Source organism: Chlamydomonas reinhardtii, chromosome 9, assembly GCF_000002595.2.
Source record: "Chlamydomonas reinhardtii strain CC-503 cw92 mt+ chromosome 9, whole genome shotgun sequence".
Classification (NCBI taxonomy): domain Eukaryota; kingdom Viridiplantae; phylum Chlorophyta; class Chlorophyceae; order Chlamydomonadales; family Chlamydomonadaceae; genus Chlamydomonas; species Chlamydomonas reinhardtii.
The window spans coordinates 5,641,870-5,660,516 of NC_057012.1; the positions used below are offsets into that span (position 1 = coordinate 5,641,870).

Genomic DNA, 18,647 nt, shown 5'->3' on the forward strand with positions numbered 1-18,647 from the left:
CGCCCCGCCCCGCCCCGCCCCGCCCCGCCCCGCCCCGCCCCGCCCCGCCCCGCCCCGCCCCGCCCTCCCCACGCCATCTCTGTGCTACCCCTCTTCCTTCCAGCTTCCCCCTCCCCTCCCCTCCCCGCGCCTCCTCCGCCCACCTTCCTCCCCTCCCCGCCCCCCTCCCTCACCTGCGCCATCCGGAACGCGGCGAAGTCGTCGGTGCAGGGCGCGGGCACGTCGTGCGGCCCGGCCGGCTTGTCGTAGGTGTGGTGGTAGTTGGCGTGAAGGTGCGTGTTGAACACGTCCAGCGGGCCGGAGGGGGCGGACACACGCGCGTAGCCCACGCCTGCGTGTGCAGCAGTGTGTTTTGGGGAGTGGGGCGGAGGCGAGGGGGTTGCATTCATGAGTAGCTAAAGAAAAGGGGGGGCGGGGAAGAGGAGAGGGGTGGAGGCTGAGCCGGAGGAGGAAAGCGTGGAGTCTGGATGGCAAGGCGGCTGTGGCGAGGCCTCCCTCGATCACTTCACCATTCCCTCCTGGCCCCTACATCATCAATTACATGTCCCCCTCTAGACCCGCACTCATTCACGGGCATGTTGCGTACACTTAGCCCGCTGTCCGCCCGACCTCCTCCCTCAAATCCCTCCACCCGCACCTGCACTAGCCCATCCGCGCCTCCTTCCCCAACCCCAGACACCCCGCCCCCGCTGGTCGATATACTTCTCTGTACCATCTGTGCAACCCCAGACCCCCCCCCCCGGCCGCACCTTTGGCCGCGTAGTAGTCGCCGCAGCCGATGGATGCCGGGTCACCTGGGGCGCGTGTGTGAATGTGTGTGTTGGTGTAAGGACAAATCGAGTCAAACCCCAGTCAACGCCCTAGCAGCAGCAGGCGTCATGTCACACCCCTCCAGACGTCCAGCCCAGCCGTTCACAGTCTGCGGTACCGTGTGTGCCGCCCACCCAGCCTCTCGCCCGCATTGCCTCTCGCCCCAGTCCGCGCTTCCCACCCCCTGCCTGGTTCACCCTGCCCCCTCGGCAGCCCGGCGGGAGTTTGACGCATCCGCCACATCTCACCGTCGCCTATCCCTATCCTTTCTGCACCCCACCCCTTCCTCACCTACCTCCTGCCCCCCCTCCCCCCCCCCCCCCGACCCCTTCCCCTGCACTCCCGTTTTCGTTGGCTTTGGTTTAGTTTGGGCTGGTATTTACAACCCCCCTTCCCACTCCCGCTGCCTCACTGGACCCCAACCAGGCCTCGACACAGTTGGATCCTACCGGACGTGCCTACCGGCTGGATCCCACCGGAGGTGCCTACCGGTACCGCAGCGTGCCCCACGTGCCAACGGTTGCCGGGCCCACGTGTTCGTGGGGTCGGGCACACAAACCCGCCACGTGTTAAAGTGACCCCTCCCGACTAACCCCCTCTCCACACACGCACGCACATACGCACACGCGCACACACGCACGCACGCACCTGCCGCCATGTACAAATGGAAGTCTGTTTCCGTGATGGGGTACCTGTGAGGTTGGGGGTGAGGGTGTGTGTGGGAAGGGTGGGGGAGTACCGCACGCCATCTCCAGCAGTGCAGCCGCCTATGCCCCATTTCAACACATCACCCCCGCCACTACCCCGCCACTAACCCCACCATTACCCCTACCATTAACCCCTGCCCCTGCCCCCTGCCACCTCCTGCCCTGGTGCTCCGACGCCTTCCTGCCTCGATGCGATAAGCCCGTTGGGAGCACTGTGAAGGTGGACGCCCGCACCTGGACAGCGTGAGCAGTCCGGACCCGAATATGCCGGAGCGGTAGTGGGTGGCGTGTGTGAGCCCGGACAGCTTGGCGGCGCTAATGAGTACGTCCACGTCGCAGTCACACCACACCTCCTGAAGCAGTACAATGTCCTGTACGGGTCAGGGAAGTACGGACGAGGGGGTGGGTTGGAAAGGGGGAGTGGGAGCGGGGAGGTGGGGGGTGACAGGGGAGAGGAACGCGGGGGAAGTTGGCGCAAGGCGGGGCTCGGCCTGGGGTTTGTGGTGCAGCAGGTCGGACGTGCGGGTGGTGGACACGTGTCATGGTGGCGGCAAGGCGGGGCAGCAGTCCAGGGCGTGTGGCAGTGGTGGGCGTAGGGAAGCAAGGGAGGAGGGCCGGGGTGGGGGGGGGGGGGGGGGCAGGCGGGGGATGGGGCCGGGAAGCTGGGCGCGTGCAGGCGAGGCAAGCGGGGGCATGCTGAGTGGCATGACAGGGGGTGCGGCACGGGATATGGGTGTGGATGTGGGCTTGTTGTGCGTTGGTGGGGTGGGGCAGGGTATGGGATGCGTTTGCTAGGGGTGCTCAAGGCAGGTGGCAGCGGCAAGGTGGGTGGTGCAAAGGTGCTGCGCGTCTGCTGCAGTGGGCGGAACGACCAATGGCTGCATGTTGCCCGCGACGAGCTCAGCAAGCAGCAAGTGACACCATGGAATGGAAGCGCTGATGTGGGAAGAGGCCAAACCCTAGACGAGGGCGCGAAAGCGCCCGATGCGCTCATTCGTTGGTCAGTTCCTTGCCCGCTCACCAGTTCATGCTTCTCTTTGCCGTCGTTTGCCAGGAACTCGGCTAAGTGAAGGATGCGATTGTATCGCTTCTTGGAAAGCAGCCAGAGGCCCCAGCAGTTTAGTGTCAACACTTGAAGAGGCGCCATTCTCGCAGTAAGTTTATGTAGTAGTTGTAACTAATAGTTAATAAAGACAATCAATTGCAAAGTGAGCAAATTGTTGTGGGTTTGAGTCTGCATGGGACCCCCGATGGTAAAGCGCGGGCAAGAGGGGCGCTCGGGCGAGGGGCGCTTCAGAATCGGTTAGAGCTCACCGGGTGCTTTTCGCATTTAAGAAACATGCATAATCAAATAAATATCAAGTGCAAGCTACATGGTATTGCTGCGTGAAGAGCGACGGCACGGAGGGAGAAAAAGGGAGAGGAAGGGGTCCGCGCATACGGTCCGCGCGTGGGGCGCGCGTCTGTAACAGCGCGAGTATGTACAGGGCCACGGAACTTGCTGGGGCCCCACAGATCGCGGTGTCGGTGTAATGCCATGACACAGTTCATGAGAGGCGAGCACTATTGTCGGCAGCCGCCGTGCACAGGGCGCGTGGAACCCGCAGAACGGTCCCGTAGCCCCCCCCCCTTCCTCAACTTGTGCTCTGTGCGTAAACCCCGCCCCACGCCTCACATGAAGTTTGCAGTGCCACTCTTCACTCCGTGCCTAAAAATGCATGCGATACGCGGGCGACGTCGGCGTTCGGTGCACTCCCCAGACCGCAGTGCATGCCGCGGCAATTCAGGTGGCATGTGCAAGGTCACGCTTGTTGCTATAGTCAACAGAAACCAATTCGCTAGCCATTCGCCAGCCATTCTGCTGACCTAAATGCATGAAACAGCAAGTTCCGTTTTCGGCGACGGTGGGCTCAACTGCGAGGCAGGCTTTGTTATTAATTTCACTTTGATATTTACTTATGTCAACAACAAGATGAAATGATATTGTAGGAGTCCAAGCCAGCTCACAAGGCAGTGTAAAAAGTCTTGTCGCCGGAATCGTGGTGCGCTGACAGCAAATCTGACGGCGATGAGCGCTTTCGGGGCGCCCTGCTATGGGGCTAGCCTCGTGGATGGAGCTGCGCCGCGGCTGCCAGCGGGCGCGTGTTGGGTGGCGCTCCCGCCCGAGGCGCTGACGGCGGCCCGCATGGCTGCGGGGCAGGTCATCCTGGTGAGCGCTGGTGTCAGGCTGTCGTCACAACGCTAGGATTTAAGGGACGGTAGAATGGGGGATCATGTGATGAGGGGCTGATGAGGGGTGGCAGGAGGCGTGGCAGTGCAGCCGGCGGTGCGGGCAGCACTGCAGGGGCAGGGCGCCAGCGGCACGGCACGCACACGCAACACCCCACCCGCTGTCACCTCCACACAGATCGGGATCAGTGGTCGCATCGCTCCCTCTGCCGGCGCCGGCGGCGCAGCCGCGCTCAGCCCCGGGCCCGCGGCCCGCAGCCCCGGCCCCTCCACCCCTGGCGGCGCCTCCTCCTTTGGCCCGGCCCCTGACTACCTCACAGCCGACTCAGCCACCGGCGCGCCGCCGCAGTCGCAGAGCCTGTGGCGGCTGTGCAGCCGGCGGCTGGGCCTCGCAGGACTCACGGACCGTGCGACAGCTGTAGCAGCTTCCGCGGTGGCGGCCGCGGCCGGCATCGGGGCGGGCAGTAGCAGCAGCAGTAGCAGTAGCAGCAGCAGCAGTGTAGTGACACTGGGAGGGCACCTGATGCCGGCGCGGGTTTGGCCGGCCTCCAAGCTGCCACGTGGCGCCGCCCTCCTCAGCCCCGCGCTACGAGAGGCGGGTGGGCAGCCGCCGGCAGGCACCGTGCTCCTGTTCTACAGGCCCTCCGCCGCTGCCGCCGCGGCGCTAGCCGCCAGTGGCGGCGGCGCCGCCGCCGCCGCGGCCGCGCCACCGTCGTCGCTTCCATCCACGCCGGTTCCAGGGGCGGCGGCGGCGGCAGTAGCAGGGCAGCCGCTACCGGCGGTTGGTGTGGCGGGCACACTCGTGCTGCGGCTGTGCGGCGATGCGTTGCTACAGCCGCCGGTCAGCGGCACGCCCGGGGCTGTAGCAGGGGGGAATGACGGGGATTCAAGCAGCAGTAGCAGCAGCAGTGCTCCGGTCACGCCCGTCCGCACGCCGGCGGGCAAGGCCGGCGCCGGCAAGAAGCCTGCAGGGACCCCTGCTACAGCTCCGGGCAAGGGCGCAGGTGCCGCGGCAGCGGCCGGCGGCAGTAGCAGCACCAGCGGCGGCGACACGGCAGTAGCAGCAGCCCTGGGGCCGCTGCATCAGTGGCCGCTGGAGACGCTGCGCGCGGCGGCGGCGGCGGCGGACGACGGCACGCGCGGCGCGCTGGCGGCCGTGGCACGCCGCCACCTGGCCGGCCGCCACGTGCTGGCGGGCGCGCCCGTCGTACTGCCCGTACTTGGATCCAGCGCCGTACTATCAGTGGAGGCGGCGCTACCGGAAGGTGCCTTGGCGGCGGCGGGTACGGCGACGGCGGCGGCGCCACCGCCGGTCTTGTCGCCACTGGCGGCGCTCGAGGTGTCCCGTGGGACCAATGTAATCGTGTTGTATCCCGGAGAGCCGCTGCCAGTCGAGGTGGCGGCGGCGCTGGCGGTGGCGGCGGGGCCAATGGCGGCGGCAGCGGCGTCGCCGGGACCAGGGCCAGTGGCGGCCACAGGCGGCGGCGGCGGCGGCTCGCTGGCTCGGATGGTGGCGGTGGCACGGGAGGCGGCGGTGGCGGCGGTGGCGGAGAGTGCGGCCGAGGCGGCGGCGGACGCGGCGGAGCGGGCGCTTCGAGCGGGTGCGTGTGTGGCATTGGGCGTGTGCGTGCGTGTGTGTATTTGCCGCTGTACGTGTGTGCCTTCATCGCGCCGTCAACGGCGCCGCGCTTACCGCCGCCAACCGTGCTGGCCCTCCAATGGCAAACTCTCTCCCCCCCATTCTCCGCTTGCTCTCCCTTTGGACCCCGCACTTTGGGAACTGGCTTTGGTGGCATGGCTTGAAATATGCGTTGAGCGAATCGACAGGTTCTATGCAGTTTCACGCACCAATGCCTAGATTTTGCTACACCGACCCTCCACTTTTACCCCCACCCCCCCCCCCACACACACACACACCCACACACACACACACACCAGGCCACGCCGCGGGCGGTGTGGACGTACGGCACCTGGGCGGCGTGGGGCCGCACCTGTCCGCGCTGAGGGAGCTGGTGGCGCTGCCGCTGAGGGCGCCGCAGCTGTTCACTCACTACGGGTGAGCCGGGGGCAGGGCAGGCGGGCAGGCGGGGCAGGTGGGGCGATGGGGCAGGTGGGGCGACTGCACGAAATGGCGGCAGGGGAGAAGGACAGCCTCAGTCCACGTGTGACCCGAAGTGCAGCAGGATGCTGCAATCTCGACGTGCATGGCTGTCGTGTGCGTGTCCTGGGGAGGACAAGAGGGCTACCAAGGACGTGATAACACAAAGGGGCGCACACACGCACTCACACGCACACACACGCACAAACACACACACACACACACCTTCCCACTTTTCCCCCACGCAGCATCCGGCCGCCCCGCGGTGTGCTGCTGTACGGCCCGCCCGGCTCCGGCAAGACGCTGCTGGCTCGGGCGGCGGCGGCGGACGCGGGCGGCTGTGTGCTGCTCATCAACGGGCCAGACGTGGTCAGCGAGTACTATGGTGGGGGTGCTGGGGTGGGGTGCTGGGTGGGTGCTAATGGTAGGGGTGCGAGGTGAATGAAAGCGGAGTGCACACCGGAGGACACCGGAGGGCACCGGATGACGCCGGGTGGCTGGGCGGGAGGCCGATTGAAATGGGCCACAGGGCGCAACGCGTGGTGGTGCCCGCTTGCGTTCGTTGCCGGCGCGCCTGCACCACCCTCGCCTCTCCGCCGCTGCCTCCACTGCCACTGCCGCTGCTGCTGCTACTGCCTCCTCGTGCTACTGCCGCTACTGCTGCTGATGCTACTGCCGCTACTGCTACTGCCGCACGCTGCTGCAGGCGAGAGTGAGTCCAGCCTCAAGGGCATATTCGCCGCCGCCACCGCCCTGGCACCCAGTGTGGTCATCATCGACGAGGTGGATGCGCTGGCGCCCGCAAGAGGTGGGGGTGGGTGGCGGGTGGAATGGGTGAGTAGGTGGACGGGTGGGTGGAGGGCGCTGTGTGCGTAGGACGGTGGGGTGCGGTGGAGCAGAGGTGTGCGGCGTGTGCGGCTGCACGGGGCGGGCACAGGCCGTATCTTAAGGATGTGTTGCGGTGGCAACATGGCTCTACCTCCCTTGAACGCTTACAACTGCGTGCTTGGGCCTCCACTGATGCCTGCGCGTGTGCCTGCACGAATGCAAACATGCAGGTGGCGGCGGTGGCAGTGACGTGGCCTCCCGCCTGGTCACTGCCCTACTCACACTGCTGGACGGAGCCACAGACACCGCCGGACAGCCGCACGCCCCCGCACCCCCCTCCGCCTCCTCCTCCCCCGCCACCTCCTCCTCTGCTACAGCCGCTGCCCCTGCAGCTACAGCCTCTTCCGGCAGTAGCACCAGCACCAACACCACCGCAGCCGCCGCCGTCGCGGCGCCCCGGCATCGGCCGGTGGTGGTTGTGGCGGCGACCAACCGGCCTGACGCGCTGGACGCGGCGTTGCGGCGGCCGGGGCGGCTGGAGCGGGAGCTGGAGGTGGGGGTGCCGGGGGCGGCGGCGCGGCGAGAGGTGCTGCAGGCCAGGTGCGGTGTGAGGGGGGGGGAGGTTGGGTGGTGCAGGAGAGGGGGGTGCGGGGGGAGAGGGGGGCGATAAAAGGCACTGGAGGCGAGGCTGGAGCAGGGGCAGAAACCGAGGAAGATTGACAGGGGTAAGGGATGGGAGATGGCTTGCAGTAGAGGCTTTGGTGCGTGCTGGCGGGGCTTGATTTTCCACGACACATGACACCCTTTCATTCCACTCGCGTACACCTCAATCGAAGACCCCACGCCCCATGGGCTCGGCTAAACTTGAAATGAAAGCATCTTTCGAGCCCGACTTCACACCTCACAAACTTCACCCCTACACACTCACACGTACGCCTACACACACTCCACAGGCTGCGCGGCGTGCGCCACGCTCTCAGTCCCGACCAGGTGTCTGACCTGGCGGCGGCGGCGCACGGCTTCGTGGCGGCTGACCTGGCGGCGCTGGTCGACGAGGCGGCCATGTGCGCGCTGAGGCGGCTGGCGGCGGCGGCGGCGTCGCAGCAGAAGGCGGCGGCGCATAAGGCGGCGGCGGCGGCGCAGCATGCGCCAGGGGATGAGCAGGAGCAGGGGACGGAGGCACAGCAGGAGGCGGTGGTGACGCTGGCGGACTTCAAGTAAGTTGCGGGTGCTAGGTTGCTCGGCTGTACCTTTGGCCTTTTGACTCCATAAAAGTGCATCCGTGCGTTGCTTGGGGCCCAACCGCCAATCTTCAACTGCGCGGGCCCGCGCTTTCCTCATCCGTTCATTGTGCTGCATTGTGCTTACGTGGTGCCCACGCTTGAATTATGTTTGAAATCAACAAAACGCGGCTAATATGGTAACTGGATATGCTCACGTTACATCGCTTAGTAAATCGCTGCTGTGCTCGCAACCCGACATCTGCTCGGCGTCAACGCGGCAGGACGGCGGAGACGCGCGTGCGCCCCAGTGCGCTGCGCGAGGTGGCTGTGGAGGTGCCCCGGGTGCGCTGGTCCGACATCGGCGGCTTGCAGGCGGTGAAGCAGGCGCTGCAGGAGGCGGTGGAGTGGCCACACAGGGCGCAGGCGTGAGCAGGGGGCCGGGGGGGGCGGGGGCGGGAAGAGACAGGGGCTGGGGGTCGATGTCATATGGAATGGGCGACTGCCGATGCATGGGTGCTAACCCTGCGCCTACCACGGCACGCCACCTGTGACGCCACCCTCCACACCATTCCCAGACTTAACAATACTTGCACGCCCACCACTCCCCACAGCGCGATGGCCCGTCTGGGTGCGCAGCCGCCCCGCGGTGTGCTGCTGTACGGCCCGCCCGGCTGCAGCAAGACGCTGCTGGCTCGGGCGGTGGCGGCGGAGGCGGGCCTCAACTTCATGTCCGTCAAGGCGGGTGAGCTGGTCAGCAAGTACGTGGGCGAGAGCGAGAAGGTGAGGACGGGCAGGCAGACTTGGCAAGTGGCAAGGCAGAAGGGAACGAGGCAGTGGAGCTGCAGGATTGGGTGATGCCACAACGCACAGGGCGCGGGCGGGTCATTTCACACGCATGTTCTACATGTTATACTCGATTAAGCAGCAAAACACACACACACACACACATACCACACACAAGTACGGCCAATTCCCGTGTCCTGCACAGGCCATCGCCTCTCTGTTCGCCCGCGCCCGCGCCGTGGCCCCCTCCATTATATTCTTTGACGAGCTGGATGGTCTGGTCGGGTCGCGAGGCGGACCAGACCAGACGTCTGCCGGCGGCGGCGGCGTGAGCGAGCGCGTGCTGAGTCAGATGCTGACAGAGATGGATGGTCTGGTGGTGAGCTGTGCGCGCGTGATAACGAAACGTGAATATGTGCGGCGAGCAGCGTGTGACGTGAGGTGTGGAGGATACGGTGAGCGACAGGTGGTGATATAAGGCGGACGCACACTCCACAATTGTAGGTGGTTGGGGCGTGGGGGGTGCCGGGGTCCAAGCGCGGCCGCAACCGCCGCACGTGCGCGCCCTTCCCCACTCACCCTCACAAACACACGCCCCCACCGCATTCACCACCACCCTTGATACGAACCACCGCATTCCTCCCCACCACTTTCATCGCAACCACCGCATTCATCGCAACCACCGCATTCCTCCCCACCACTTTCATCGCAACCACCGCATTCTTCACCAGCCTTCACAGCAACCACTGCATCCCTCCCCCAGCTCTTTGATACGAACCCCCACATGCACCCCCACCCCCACCCCCACGCGCCACAGGACCGCGGCGGCGTGACGGTGCTTGCCGCCACCAACAGGCCGGACTGTGTGGATGCGGCGCTGCTGAGGCCCGGCCGCTTCGACCGACTCATCTTCGTGCCGCTGCCGGACAAGGAGGCCAGGTGTGCGCATGTAGGCGGGCGCATGCGAGGTAGATGCGCACGAGGCCACACAAGATGTAACAAAGCGTGGAAAGGGTGGCGCGCCGGAAGTGTCAAGGCTGCTAAACCGCAAGGCTGCTAAACCGCAAGGCAGCCTGTGCTCCGCCAGTGTAGCTTGGGCTGGTTCAGTTGGGGCTGGTAATCACAACCCACCCACCCACCCCGCACACACCCACACACCCTCCACACACACACACACATGTTCCGTTTTTTTGTTCAAAACACACACATACACCTCCGCACAGGGCGGAGATCCTGCGTGTGCACCTGCGCCGCACGCCCACCGCCGCCGACGTGGACGTGCCGTACCTGGCCACCCGCACCGCCGGCTACAGCGGCGCCGACCTGGGGGCGCTGGTGCGGGAGGCGGCGCTGGCGGCGCTGGAGGAGGACCTGCAGGTGGGCAGGACGTGCGTGTCGGGAAGGGCGGGGGGGAGGGGTTGGGGGGCGGAGGGAGAGGGCGAGGGGCGGAGGGGGAGGGGCGGGGGGTTGGGCGCATGCAAGGGAAGGGGGATGGTTCAACCAAATTTCGGCTAAACCAATGGGATGTAGGATGGGCGTGGGCGTTCGCGTGCGCGTGCGCGTGGGCGTATCGGAACCAACAGAGGAGTAAGGGGCACGCTCCTACCGGGGAGCGAGGTGGCGTGTGGCCTGTCATTCTCTACCCCTCCTCTTCCCTTCCACCAGCAATCTTAACGAATCCTATCCTTCCCAGCCTTTCTAGCCCACCCCCTCCCGCACCTCTCCCGCTCATCCCCCTCCCCCTACGCCTCCACTTCTTGTTATCCCCTCCCCCCCCCCCAGGGCGCCACGTGTGTGGCGGGCCGCCACTTCGCCGCCGCGCTGGCCGCCACGCAGCCCAGTGTGCCGCCGGGCGCACACCTGATGGCCGTGTACGGCAGACTGCAGCGCAGCGGCGGGCTGGGGCCGGCGGCGTAGCGTGGCATGGGGTGGCGTGGCGTGGCGTGGGCTGGCGTGGGCTGGCGGCGTCGCTGGGACCGAGGATGCTTCCGAAACTGAATGCGCACGGTGTCGGAAGAGGCTGGCGTAGCCGCGGCTGAGACCGGCGGCGCAGTGCAGCGTAGTGTGGCGTGGCGTAGCGGCGGGCTGGGACTGGCGTGTGTGATGGGACTGAGCCTAGCGTGTGCCGGCGTGTGCTTGGGTGTGTTTGGGTGTTTTGGGGAGGCTGGGGTTGCTGTGTTGCTGTGCATGCGGGCGTGGCGGCGATGAGCGCCATGCCTGAGATGTGAGTCACACCATTTTTGCGTGTACAGATGTAATGTGGTGCTTATGTGACGAATGATCCGAGTTGGATGTGTGATGTGATATCTTGAAGAGCGTGTTCTCGGAGAGAGTCGCGCGTACAGACTTGAGGACGTCAGGACGCTCGTGCTGTGCTGCGGCAGGCTGCGATCGCTGCATTCGCGGTTGCGCATTCCATTATGCGTTTGGCTTAAGTGCACGGTGCGGGACGGCGGCGGCAGGGGCTGAGTGACAACAGTAACATCACCGGCACACGAGCATGTGTGTTGAGTCCAATCCGTGTCCTCATCCTGCCAGGCTACCACCTCGAAAGTCCCAAACATGTGCCAAACCAAGCTGAGCCAAGCAGCCTGACTGTTGCGACACAATGCTTCACCTTCACCAGGCCTCTACTCCGCACATATACCCGCAGCTCAGCCATGCATCGGTCTCCACCCAATGGGCGTGCCGCTGTATTTATTCCCGCATCATCCCTCCATTGCATGGTTGCTACATGACTGCGTCCTGCTGCGCAATCAAGCAGCTGCGCGCGCCACCACCAACATGTCGCCTCTCGTTTGGCAGCAGTCTCTCCCAAGCGCACCAGACAGCATCCATCCGGTACGGCAATACTGTACTGCGCCGGGCACAGGCGCAAGGCGACAGTCACACAGCCTCGTGCTCGTGCTCCTAGCCCCGCCTCTCATCGCGCATTGCATCAAGCCCCACTGTGCTCTCATCTCATGCTCATTGCTTCTGTTCGCTTCAAGTTCAAAGCACCCAGGCACCCTTCAAGTATACTGCACGCACATCGCTGCGGTAAATCTCTCTATATCCCACGTCTGGTGCCAAGTAAGCTACATACAGCCTGCGCGAGTAAAACCCACACACTCCTGCTGCGCCATTCCACTCTATTACAACTCTTTATACGCCATTCCAGCATATGCCGCATCCTGCGCAACCCGTTTCATCACACATACAGCCGGACAAAGCCCTGCCGTGCCCAGCCCCACCTGCCAGCCGGTTGGGGAATGCGGCGGCATGCGGGTGCACACCCGCCGAGACCCACACCCGTGCCGTACTGATCAAGCACTTGCAGCCCTACCTCACGGCCCTATCTCCTGTGCGGCATCTACGCGCGCCGCCGCTTGCGGTCCGCAGCAGCCGCCGACCGCTCCCAGCCCACCCGCTCCAACACCGCATCCGCCAGCCGCAGCGCCAGTAGCGGCGCCTCGATCGCCTGTGTGATGGCGCGATGGAAAAAGCTTTGTTGGCGAGTGCATGGAAGATGAGCGACACGGCCCATGCGGGGATGTAGCGCCGTGTCGGCATTTCAGGTTACACATGTGAGTCCCAAGCAGCAGTGCTCTCCTACCATCACCCCACCGCCCCTTCTTCAGAACATTCTGTACCGCTTTTCCAACCATCTTCATTTGCAACCCCCATGCTCCCATCCACACAACCAATGACAAGCACAACAGCCAGCGGCCGCGCCCGACCGCCGGCACACCCACCAGTCGCTCCCGGCTCTCGTCCGCCTCCGCCTTCACCTCCTCGTGGTGCTCCACGTACCAGCCCTTCAGCTCCTCCAGCAGCCAGCCAAAGCAGCCGTCGGCGCCGCCGCGCGCCTCGGCAGCGCCCGCCGCCCACAGCAGGCAGTCCACAGCAGTGGCGGCGGACACCGAGCTCGCCACCACAGCCTGCGAGGCGGCGCACAGGTCGTGGAGGAGCAGCCGGTCCGCGAGCACTGCCAGCGCGCGCGCTTGCTGAGGCGGGATGTCGGCAGCACCCGTGTACAGCCAGCGCAGCAGCAGCGCGAAGACGTCCGCGTCCGCGTCCGGCAGCTCCACCTCTGCCTCGCGCGCGTCGACAAAGCCGCCGCAACTGCTGCCGCAACCGCTGCCGCTGCCGCCGCCGCTGTCGCCGCCGCCGCCGCCAGCGTCGGGCGCCAGCAGGCGGTGCTTGAAGTAGTCGCAGCGCGCGGCCAGGATTAGGCGGTGGCAGGGGAAGCGGCGCTCGCCCACACGGACAACGAGGTCTGACATGAGGCCGCCCCCGGGCTGCTGCGCATCCTCCAGCAGCGCACCCAGGTCGCCGGGCAGGCTGCGCGGCGGCGGACCCGCCGCCGCCTCCACCACCGGCGGCCACGGCGGCAGGAGGGGCTGTAGCCCCAGATCGATCAGGAGCCCGTCCTCGTGGGAGCTAACCGCCAGGTAGCCGTTCGGAAGAACCGTGGGCCACCAGAAGGGGCCGGGTAGCTCGGTGACCAGCGTGGTTACAGTTCCGTCGGCGAAGGAGACGCGGCGCACGCAATCCGTGTCGTCATCACACTCATCGGTGACATATAGGTTGGCCTCCGCGTCCACTGCTAGGCCGCGGATGTTATTAAAGCGCGCGACTGTCGGCGGCCCATCCGTGCGACCCCTGGCCCATTCTACCCCGGCCAGCAGCTGCGCCTGGAGCTGCGGCTGCGACGGCTGTCGCCGTTGTGCATGGTGCGCTCGGGAGGAGGGACCAGCGGCCGGCAGCGGTAGGCGGTACACGGCCAACGGCGTGCAGAAGACCAGGCAGCCCTGGTTTGCAGCACGGCGGCCCTGTAGGCCCTGACCGCTTCCGCCCTGCTGCCCGGCACCGCCGCCTCCCGCCTGCAGGACGGCTGCCAGGTGGGGCGGCACGAACACCATGCCGCAGATGTGATCTGGCGCCGTGAATTGAAGCCTGCTTGATACGACGCCGCCATCTGCTGCAGCAGCTGCCTCGTCCGCCTCGCCCACGCCTGCCGGCGTCCGCTGCCAGCTGTCGCCTGCCCGCCAAGACTCTGGCAGCTGGATCCGGTGTATTTCTGCGCGATTGCTGCAATAGAGACTGCCAAAGCCGTCGGACACCAGGAGGCCGCGTGTGTCTTCAAAGTGGGATTCGCCCGGGCGGACTTGGCCCCGGATTCGGCCTGCCACATGCCGCGCCTCACTGCCCACCAGCCGAAGCACCGCGCTATGGTACTTGAAATACAAGGAGGAGCTCCAAGAGTCCCAAACCGGCGCCCTCAGTGTATCATATTCGCCAGTAAACAAAGGCGGCAGCCCCGGCCCCGCCACCGGCCCGTCCACCGCAACGCCTAGGAAGAATTCCGCTCGCCTGCCCGCTCCGACGAGCGGTCTGAGATCTTGAGACACAGCTATCACAGACTCCCATTCAATTATGGAGTCTGCGGCAACAGGCTGTCTTGGCCGCACCGCAAAGCCGAGAATTTCATCGCTGGTGGCAAGCCTACAGGTCGTGAGTTGCGAAATAGGCCGCGGGGGCATTGTTGTTCTTTATAGTTTTCATATAGCACCAAGTCGTATGCCGTGCTTCTCGAGTCCTTCCATTCGGTGCGCATGCACACGCACCAACTCACAACCACCATCATCCCCAGAACCCGGCGCATGTAGGAGCGCTTGGATGCGCGCAACTTATCCTGATAGTGTTACATGTTCTGTAGCTCGGTCGCGGGGCTGCGCCCATGCCGTTTGAGGGCCCTGCCAGGCGGGGGCGGGCCGGGTGTGCGGGGGTTGGTGCGCTCATGGGCGGGCTGAAGCCCCCGCTTAACGCGGCGAAGAGCGTTCGTTTTCCGTTTCGATCTTATAAATTTTCAAAGAAATGCACCTACGTTATAGCATTGTCGCTTTGCATTTGATTCTTCTTGCGCCCCCACTCGCGTCGGCATGTTGGTTCCCGAGCAGTCACAAGCGATCCCGCGCGAGTAGAAAGGAACAACACATATGGGCCAGCCTGAATGGTTGTTCGCCTCGCACAGCGTCATGGCAGGCCGACTATTTCCTCGCTCGCCTGAATGAAAGTGGCCGAGGCTACACCTCATGCGCGAGGCACCACTGGCTTGAAAAATTAGCAAGTAAGCGCCTTCCTGCCATCATGCTCGGCCACAGTCGCCCTGCGCCAACATCATTTGCAACACCCTTGGCCCGGGCACTGGCCTGACGCACCCTCCCTTTGCTTTGCGCTTGCCCGCGCAGCCCTCGGCCAGAACGGCTCGGGCCAGGCGACCATCATCGACATCGGCTGCAACCGGGGATACTTCACCAGCACCGCCCTCAACTATTGGGCGCCGGGGTTTGGCAACCACAACCGGCTTGTGCATGAGGTGCACTCGTGGGGGCGCGGGGGGTGGGGGGGTGGGACGGGTCGTTCACTTCAATCCAAGACCAAGAGGGGGAGAGCAAGAGGGGGCGAGCGTGTCTGTGCGGGATGCAAGTGTGTGTGGGGGGGGCCGTGTTAGGCGTGTGTGCGCATGATGACGCCACGGTTTCGAACGTCTCGGGAAAGGGCTTCTCACTCCTCAACGTTACAAGCAACAAAGCAAGCAGGCAAGCCCCACAGTCGGTGCTGAAAACCCCAGGTTCACTTTGACCTAGTGGCCGTTAGGCGTCTCTCAGTTGCCTCCCAACGGCGGGCAGGAAGTAATCACTTCAGCCGTAGAAGCACAAAAAGGGCATAACAGTAATGTAAGATAGGAAGAGACAAACGGCAGATGCCGCTACCAGCAACAGCTGCGCTACTTAGAGGCGCAATAATGCCTCGTACGGCACTCCGTGCCTTACCCACTAAATCGTCGTGAGAACCTGCCTTCTCCGACGCTCATACTTCGCTCCGGAGAAGTCAACATTTGCCCGCATGCGTTAGCCGCTTTGACTCTCTGCAGCCGCCTGGCTTGCCTTGGCCCCTGCGGCCCTGACCCATACAAACCAAAGCACACGGGTGTGGTGCATGGAGCACACATAAATGACACGCAAATACCCACATGAATCACCGTGTTGAGGATAGGTGTCTGACCGCCCCTCAACAAACAGAATGCACAGTGGTGTCGACGCTGCCCCGCCCCCGTGCCTTCCGACACACGCACACAGGTGCACCAGGCCGGGGGGCAGTACGGCGGTGGGGCGTGCGGCGTGTGCGGCGACTGCGTGCACGGCCCCGCCGCGCCGGTGACGCTGCAGCCGCAGGACGAGGTGGACGTGCACTGCTTCGAGCCCTCACTGTGGCACCAGAGGGCGCTGGGGGCGGTACGGGCGGCTCTGTACGGGCCAGTGGACGCGCCAAAGGTGTGTGGCACGGTGCCGTGACACGGTGTCGGAGTACCGGTACGGCGCCTTTGACTGAAAGGGTTGTGGTTGCCCGTTCGCTGCAACACTCCCTTGTTCGTGAACCCTGCTGCGTCGCCGGCATGCCGCTATTTGACTCCGACTTCCCCCTTTTAAAATCGCATCCTCCCCCTCAGTCGAAGCTACACACCCTGACGCACCCTGACGCAACGTGCCGCACCCTGACACACCCTGACACGCCCTGACACACCCTGATGCACCCTGACGCACCGTGCCCGCCAGCGCCGGCGTAAAGTGGCTCACACGGCGCCTCGCCGCCATCCCACACCCACACACACCCACACCCACGCACACACACACACACCCGCATCGCATACACTGTCCTACGCGTAATGTTTTCCTTGTGCTCTTTAACACGCACCCGCAAACTCGCCCAGACAGACAAGGGCACGGCGGTGCGGTGGCACGTCCTGCCGTACGCCGTGTCGAACGCCACCGGCACCGCGCACTTCCCCACCAACTGCACACACGAGGAGTGCAACTTCGACCTGAACGAGCAGAAGGCTGGTGAGGCACTGGACTGGCAGGGAGGGGACTGGCAGGGAGGGGACTGGCAGGAGGGGGCAGGCAGGGGCAGGGGCAGGGGCAGGGGCAGGGGCAGGGGCAGGGGCTGGGGCAGGGGCAGGGGCGAAGAGAAGTCCTGGGAGGGCAGTTCTTTCCAGTTCCATGCGCCAGTGACTGTACGCGGCTTACAGAAGCGCCCCCACCGTGAACCCCCACCCTATCCAATGGGAATGGCAAAAGCATCTCCCAGCCCACCCACGCCCCACGCCACCCCAAACACACGCACGCACGCAGATGTGAATGTCACCACGGTGGACGACTATATGAAGCAGGCGCGCATCCGCTATGTGGACGTGCTCAAGATAGACACGGAGGTGCGTGTGGGTGCTTGGGTGTTCACGGAGGTGCGTGTGGGGCTTTGGGCATGTGTGCGTTAGGCTGTTTGTCCGCGCGTGGAGATTGGGCCCGGAGGGCGGGCGGGCCCAGCGCCGGTGCCATGTATGTATCGAATGGGCGGCAACAGTCGTGTGGCGCTTGGTGCCGGTTGCACTCATGCCGTTTCCGGCCTGTTCCGGCCTGCGCTTTCTTGTTCTTGTTTGTGTCGCTCCCACAGGGTTTCGATCCGGCAGTCCTGGCGGGCGCCTACAACACACTTAGGCGGCACCGAGCTGAGGTTGGTAGGCAGGGCCCTGTGTGCGTAGCGGGACTGGACAGCTTTGCGAGATGCCGCTGCCCCTGACTACTGTTGCCAATGTTCTTGATGGGGCCCACGGTGTACAGGTGTTATCTTTCGAGTACCATGGATTCTGGTAAGCATGCTGGCTGCCATTCCGTACGGCTAGGTGGCACATGCGGTAAACGGGGAAAGGGGTTTTGCTGAGTCACGGCGGAAACCGCATGAGCCTACACCATCACAGTGCGCCCCGCCACACACACCACAAATCACACCCACACACACACATCACACCCATATATACACATACACCCCACACACACGCACACACACACACACACACACACACACGCACAATACCAGGTTCCGCTCCGGCGGCACGCTGCGGCTGTGCCTGGACTACTTGGAGGAGCTGGGCTACAGCTGCTTCTTCGACGCCCCCCTGCTGTTCAAACTGACGGGGTGCTGGGACCCGCGCCTCGAGATCAAAGAGTGAGTACGGCACGATAGTACGGCACGGGCATTACGGCACTGTTGTGCGGCACTGCTGTACGGTAAGGTACGGTGAGGTAGTACCGCGACAGTAGTGGGGCCGCACGCTAGTAGTGGGATGGATGGGGAGGTGTGGCTGCTGGGGCTGGCGTGCCATCGTGAGGGTGGTGTGGGCGCGCGGCCTGACCGCTGGCGGACCTGCGATCCCGACCGTGCCGCTGCCCCGACCTCCCCTGGTCGCCCTGACCCACTACGCCCTGGCTTGGCTTCCCCTCCTACCTGTCTCCCCCTGCTGCAGGTGGTCGAACATCGTGTGTGCGGTGCGCGGCAGCGAGACGGAGGCGGAGATGAACGCCCTCACGGCACTGAGGCAGCAGCGGGCGGCGCATCAAGCGCACGAGGGGCGGCGGTAGCAGGGGCGGCGGCGATGTATGGCAGAGGTGCTGTCTGCGTCGTGTAGCGCTAGCTGTGGTGCTCCACCCTGCGTCGTGAGACTGCTGCGGAGCCATGTTGCTGGCAAGACTGCGAAATCATGCGTGGGCCGGGGACTGCTAAAAGCAGGAGGCGGCGATAGAGTACGTGTGCGGCTGGAGAGTGGGGGCGGCGAAGGAGTGGGTGCATGGTGTTCGTTCCCGCACACCACGGGTGCAGGCGGTGCGGCGCTGCGTGTGCCGTACATGATGTGGAAGGAATCGGGTGGGGGGCAGGGGCATCGATCGCCAAGATGAGGCAAGGATGAATGGCGTGTGACTGGTGCTGGCGCTGGCGCTGAGCTGGGTGCTGTGTGGAGTGGCGTGGCAGTACGGTGTGCCTGGTGGGCGAGGCGGCCTCAGGTAGGTAGGGCGGGTGCGGACGTGCGGTCAACCCGGCTCGTGCCGTTGCCGTAATGACAAGATGGAGGCCTCACCTGGCTAACACAGG

General features: G+C 64.9%; 4 protein-coding genes across 4 annotated transcripts in view; 2 read left to right on the forward strand and 2 right to left on the reverse strand.

The window, feature by feature from the left end:
* Positions 1-2,843, reverse strand: part of CHLRE_09g401145v5 (uncharacterized protein) — a 5,816-nt gene extending 2,973 nt beyond the window's left edge. The window contains exons 1-5 of the mRNA XM_043066015.1: positions 2,539-2,843; positions 1,752-1,888; positions 1,459-1,502; positions 750-794; positions 174-331 (exon numbers count right to left, since the gene is read on the reverse strand). Of these exons, the coding sequence (XP_042921392.1) occupies positions 174-331; positions 750-794; positions 1,459-1,502; positions 1,752-1,888; positions 2,539-2,664 (510 nt within the window). The 5' untranslated portion in view covers positions 2,665-2,843. The remainder of the gene's footprint in view (positions 1-173; positions 332-749; positions 795-1,458; positions 1,503-1,751; positions 1,889-2,538) is intronic.
* Positions 2,844-3,353: 510 nt separating this feature from the next.
* CHLRE_09g401182v5 (uncharacterized protein) lies at positions 3,354-11,125 on the forward strand. The gene is made up of 13 exons (XM_043066018.1): positions 3,354-3,726; positions 3,925-5,347; positions 5,685-5,802; positions 6,093-6,229; positions 6,551-6,652; positions 6,903-7,272; positions 7,626-7,889; positions 8,177-8,320; positions 8,507-8,675; positions 8,884-9,057; positions 9,496-9,617; positions 9,902-10,055; positions 10,461-11,125. The coding sequence occupies exons 1-13, from the start codon at positions 3,586-3,588 to the stop codon at positions 10,593-10,595; spliced, it is 3,453 nt and encodes a 1,150-aa protein (XP_042921393.1). The 5' UTR covers positions 3,354-3,585; the 3' UTR covers positions 10,596-11,125.
* Positions 11,126-11,147: 22 nt separating this feature from the next.
* CHLRE_09g401219v5 (uncharacterized protein) lies at positions 11,148-14,213 on the reverse strand. The gene is made up of 2 exons (XM_001697589.2): positions 12,413-14,213; positions 11,148-12,138 (listed from the first exon to the last, which is right to left on the reverse strand). Exons 1-2 carry the CDS (start codon positions 13,580-13,582, stop codon positions 12,031-12,033), a joined length of 1,278 nt encoding a protein of 425 aa, XP_001697641.1. The 5' UTR covers positions 13,583-14,213; the 3' UTR covers positions 11,148-12,030.
* A 290-nt stretch (positions 14,214-14,503) lies between these two features.
* On the forward strand, positions 14,504-18,627 carry CHLRE_09g401256v5 (uncharacterized protein). The gene is made up of 9 exons (XM_043066019.1): positions 14,504-14,790; positions 14,912-15,039; positions 15,803-15,997; positions 16,435-16,564; positions 16,856-16,935; positions 17,175-17,234; positions 17,342-17,370; positions 17,598-17,726; positions 18,025-18,627. Exons 1-9 carry the CDS (start codon positions 14,538-14,540, stop codon positions 18,137-18,139), a joined length of 1,119 nt encoding a protein of 372 aa, XP_042921394.1. The 5' UTR covers positions 14,504-14,537; the 3' UTR covers positions 18,140-18,627.
* The last annotated feature ends 20 nt before the right edge of the window (positions 18,628-18,647 follow it).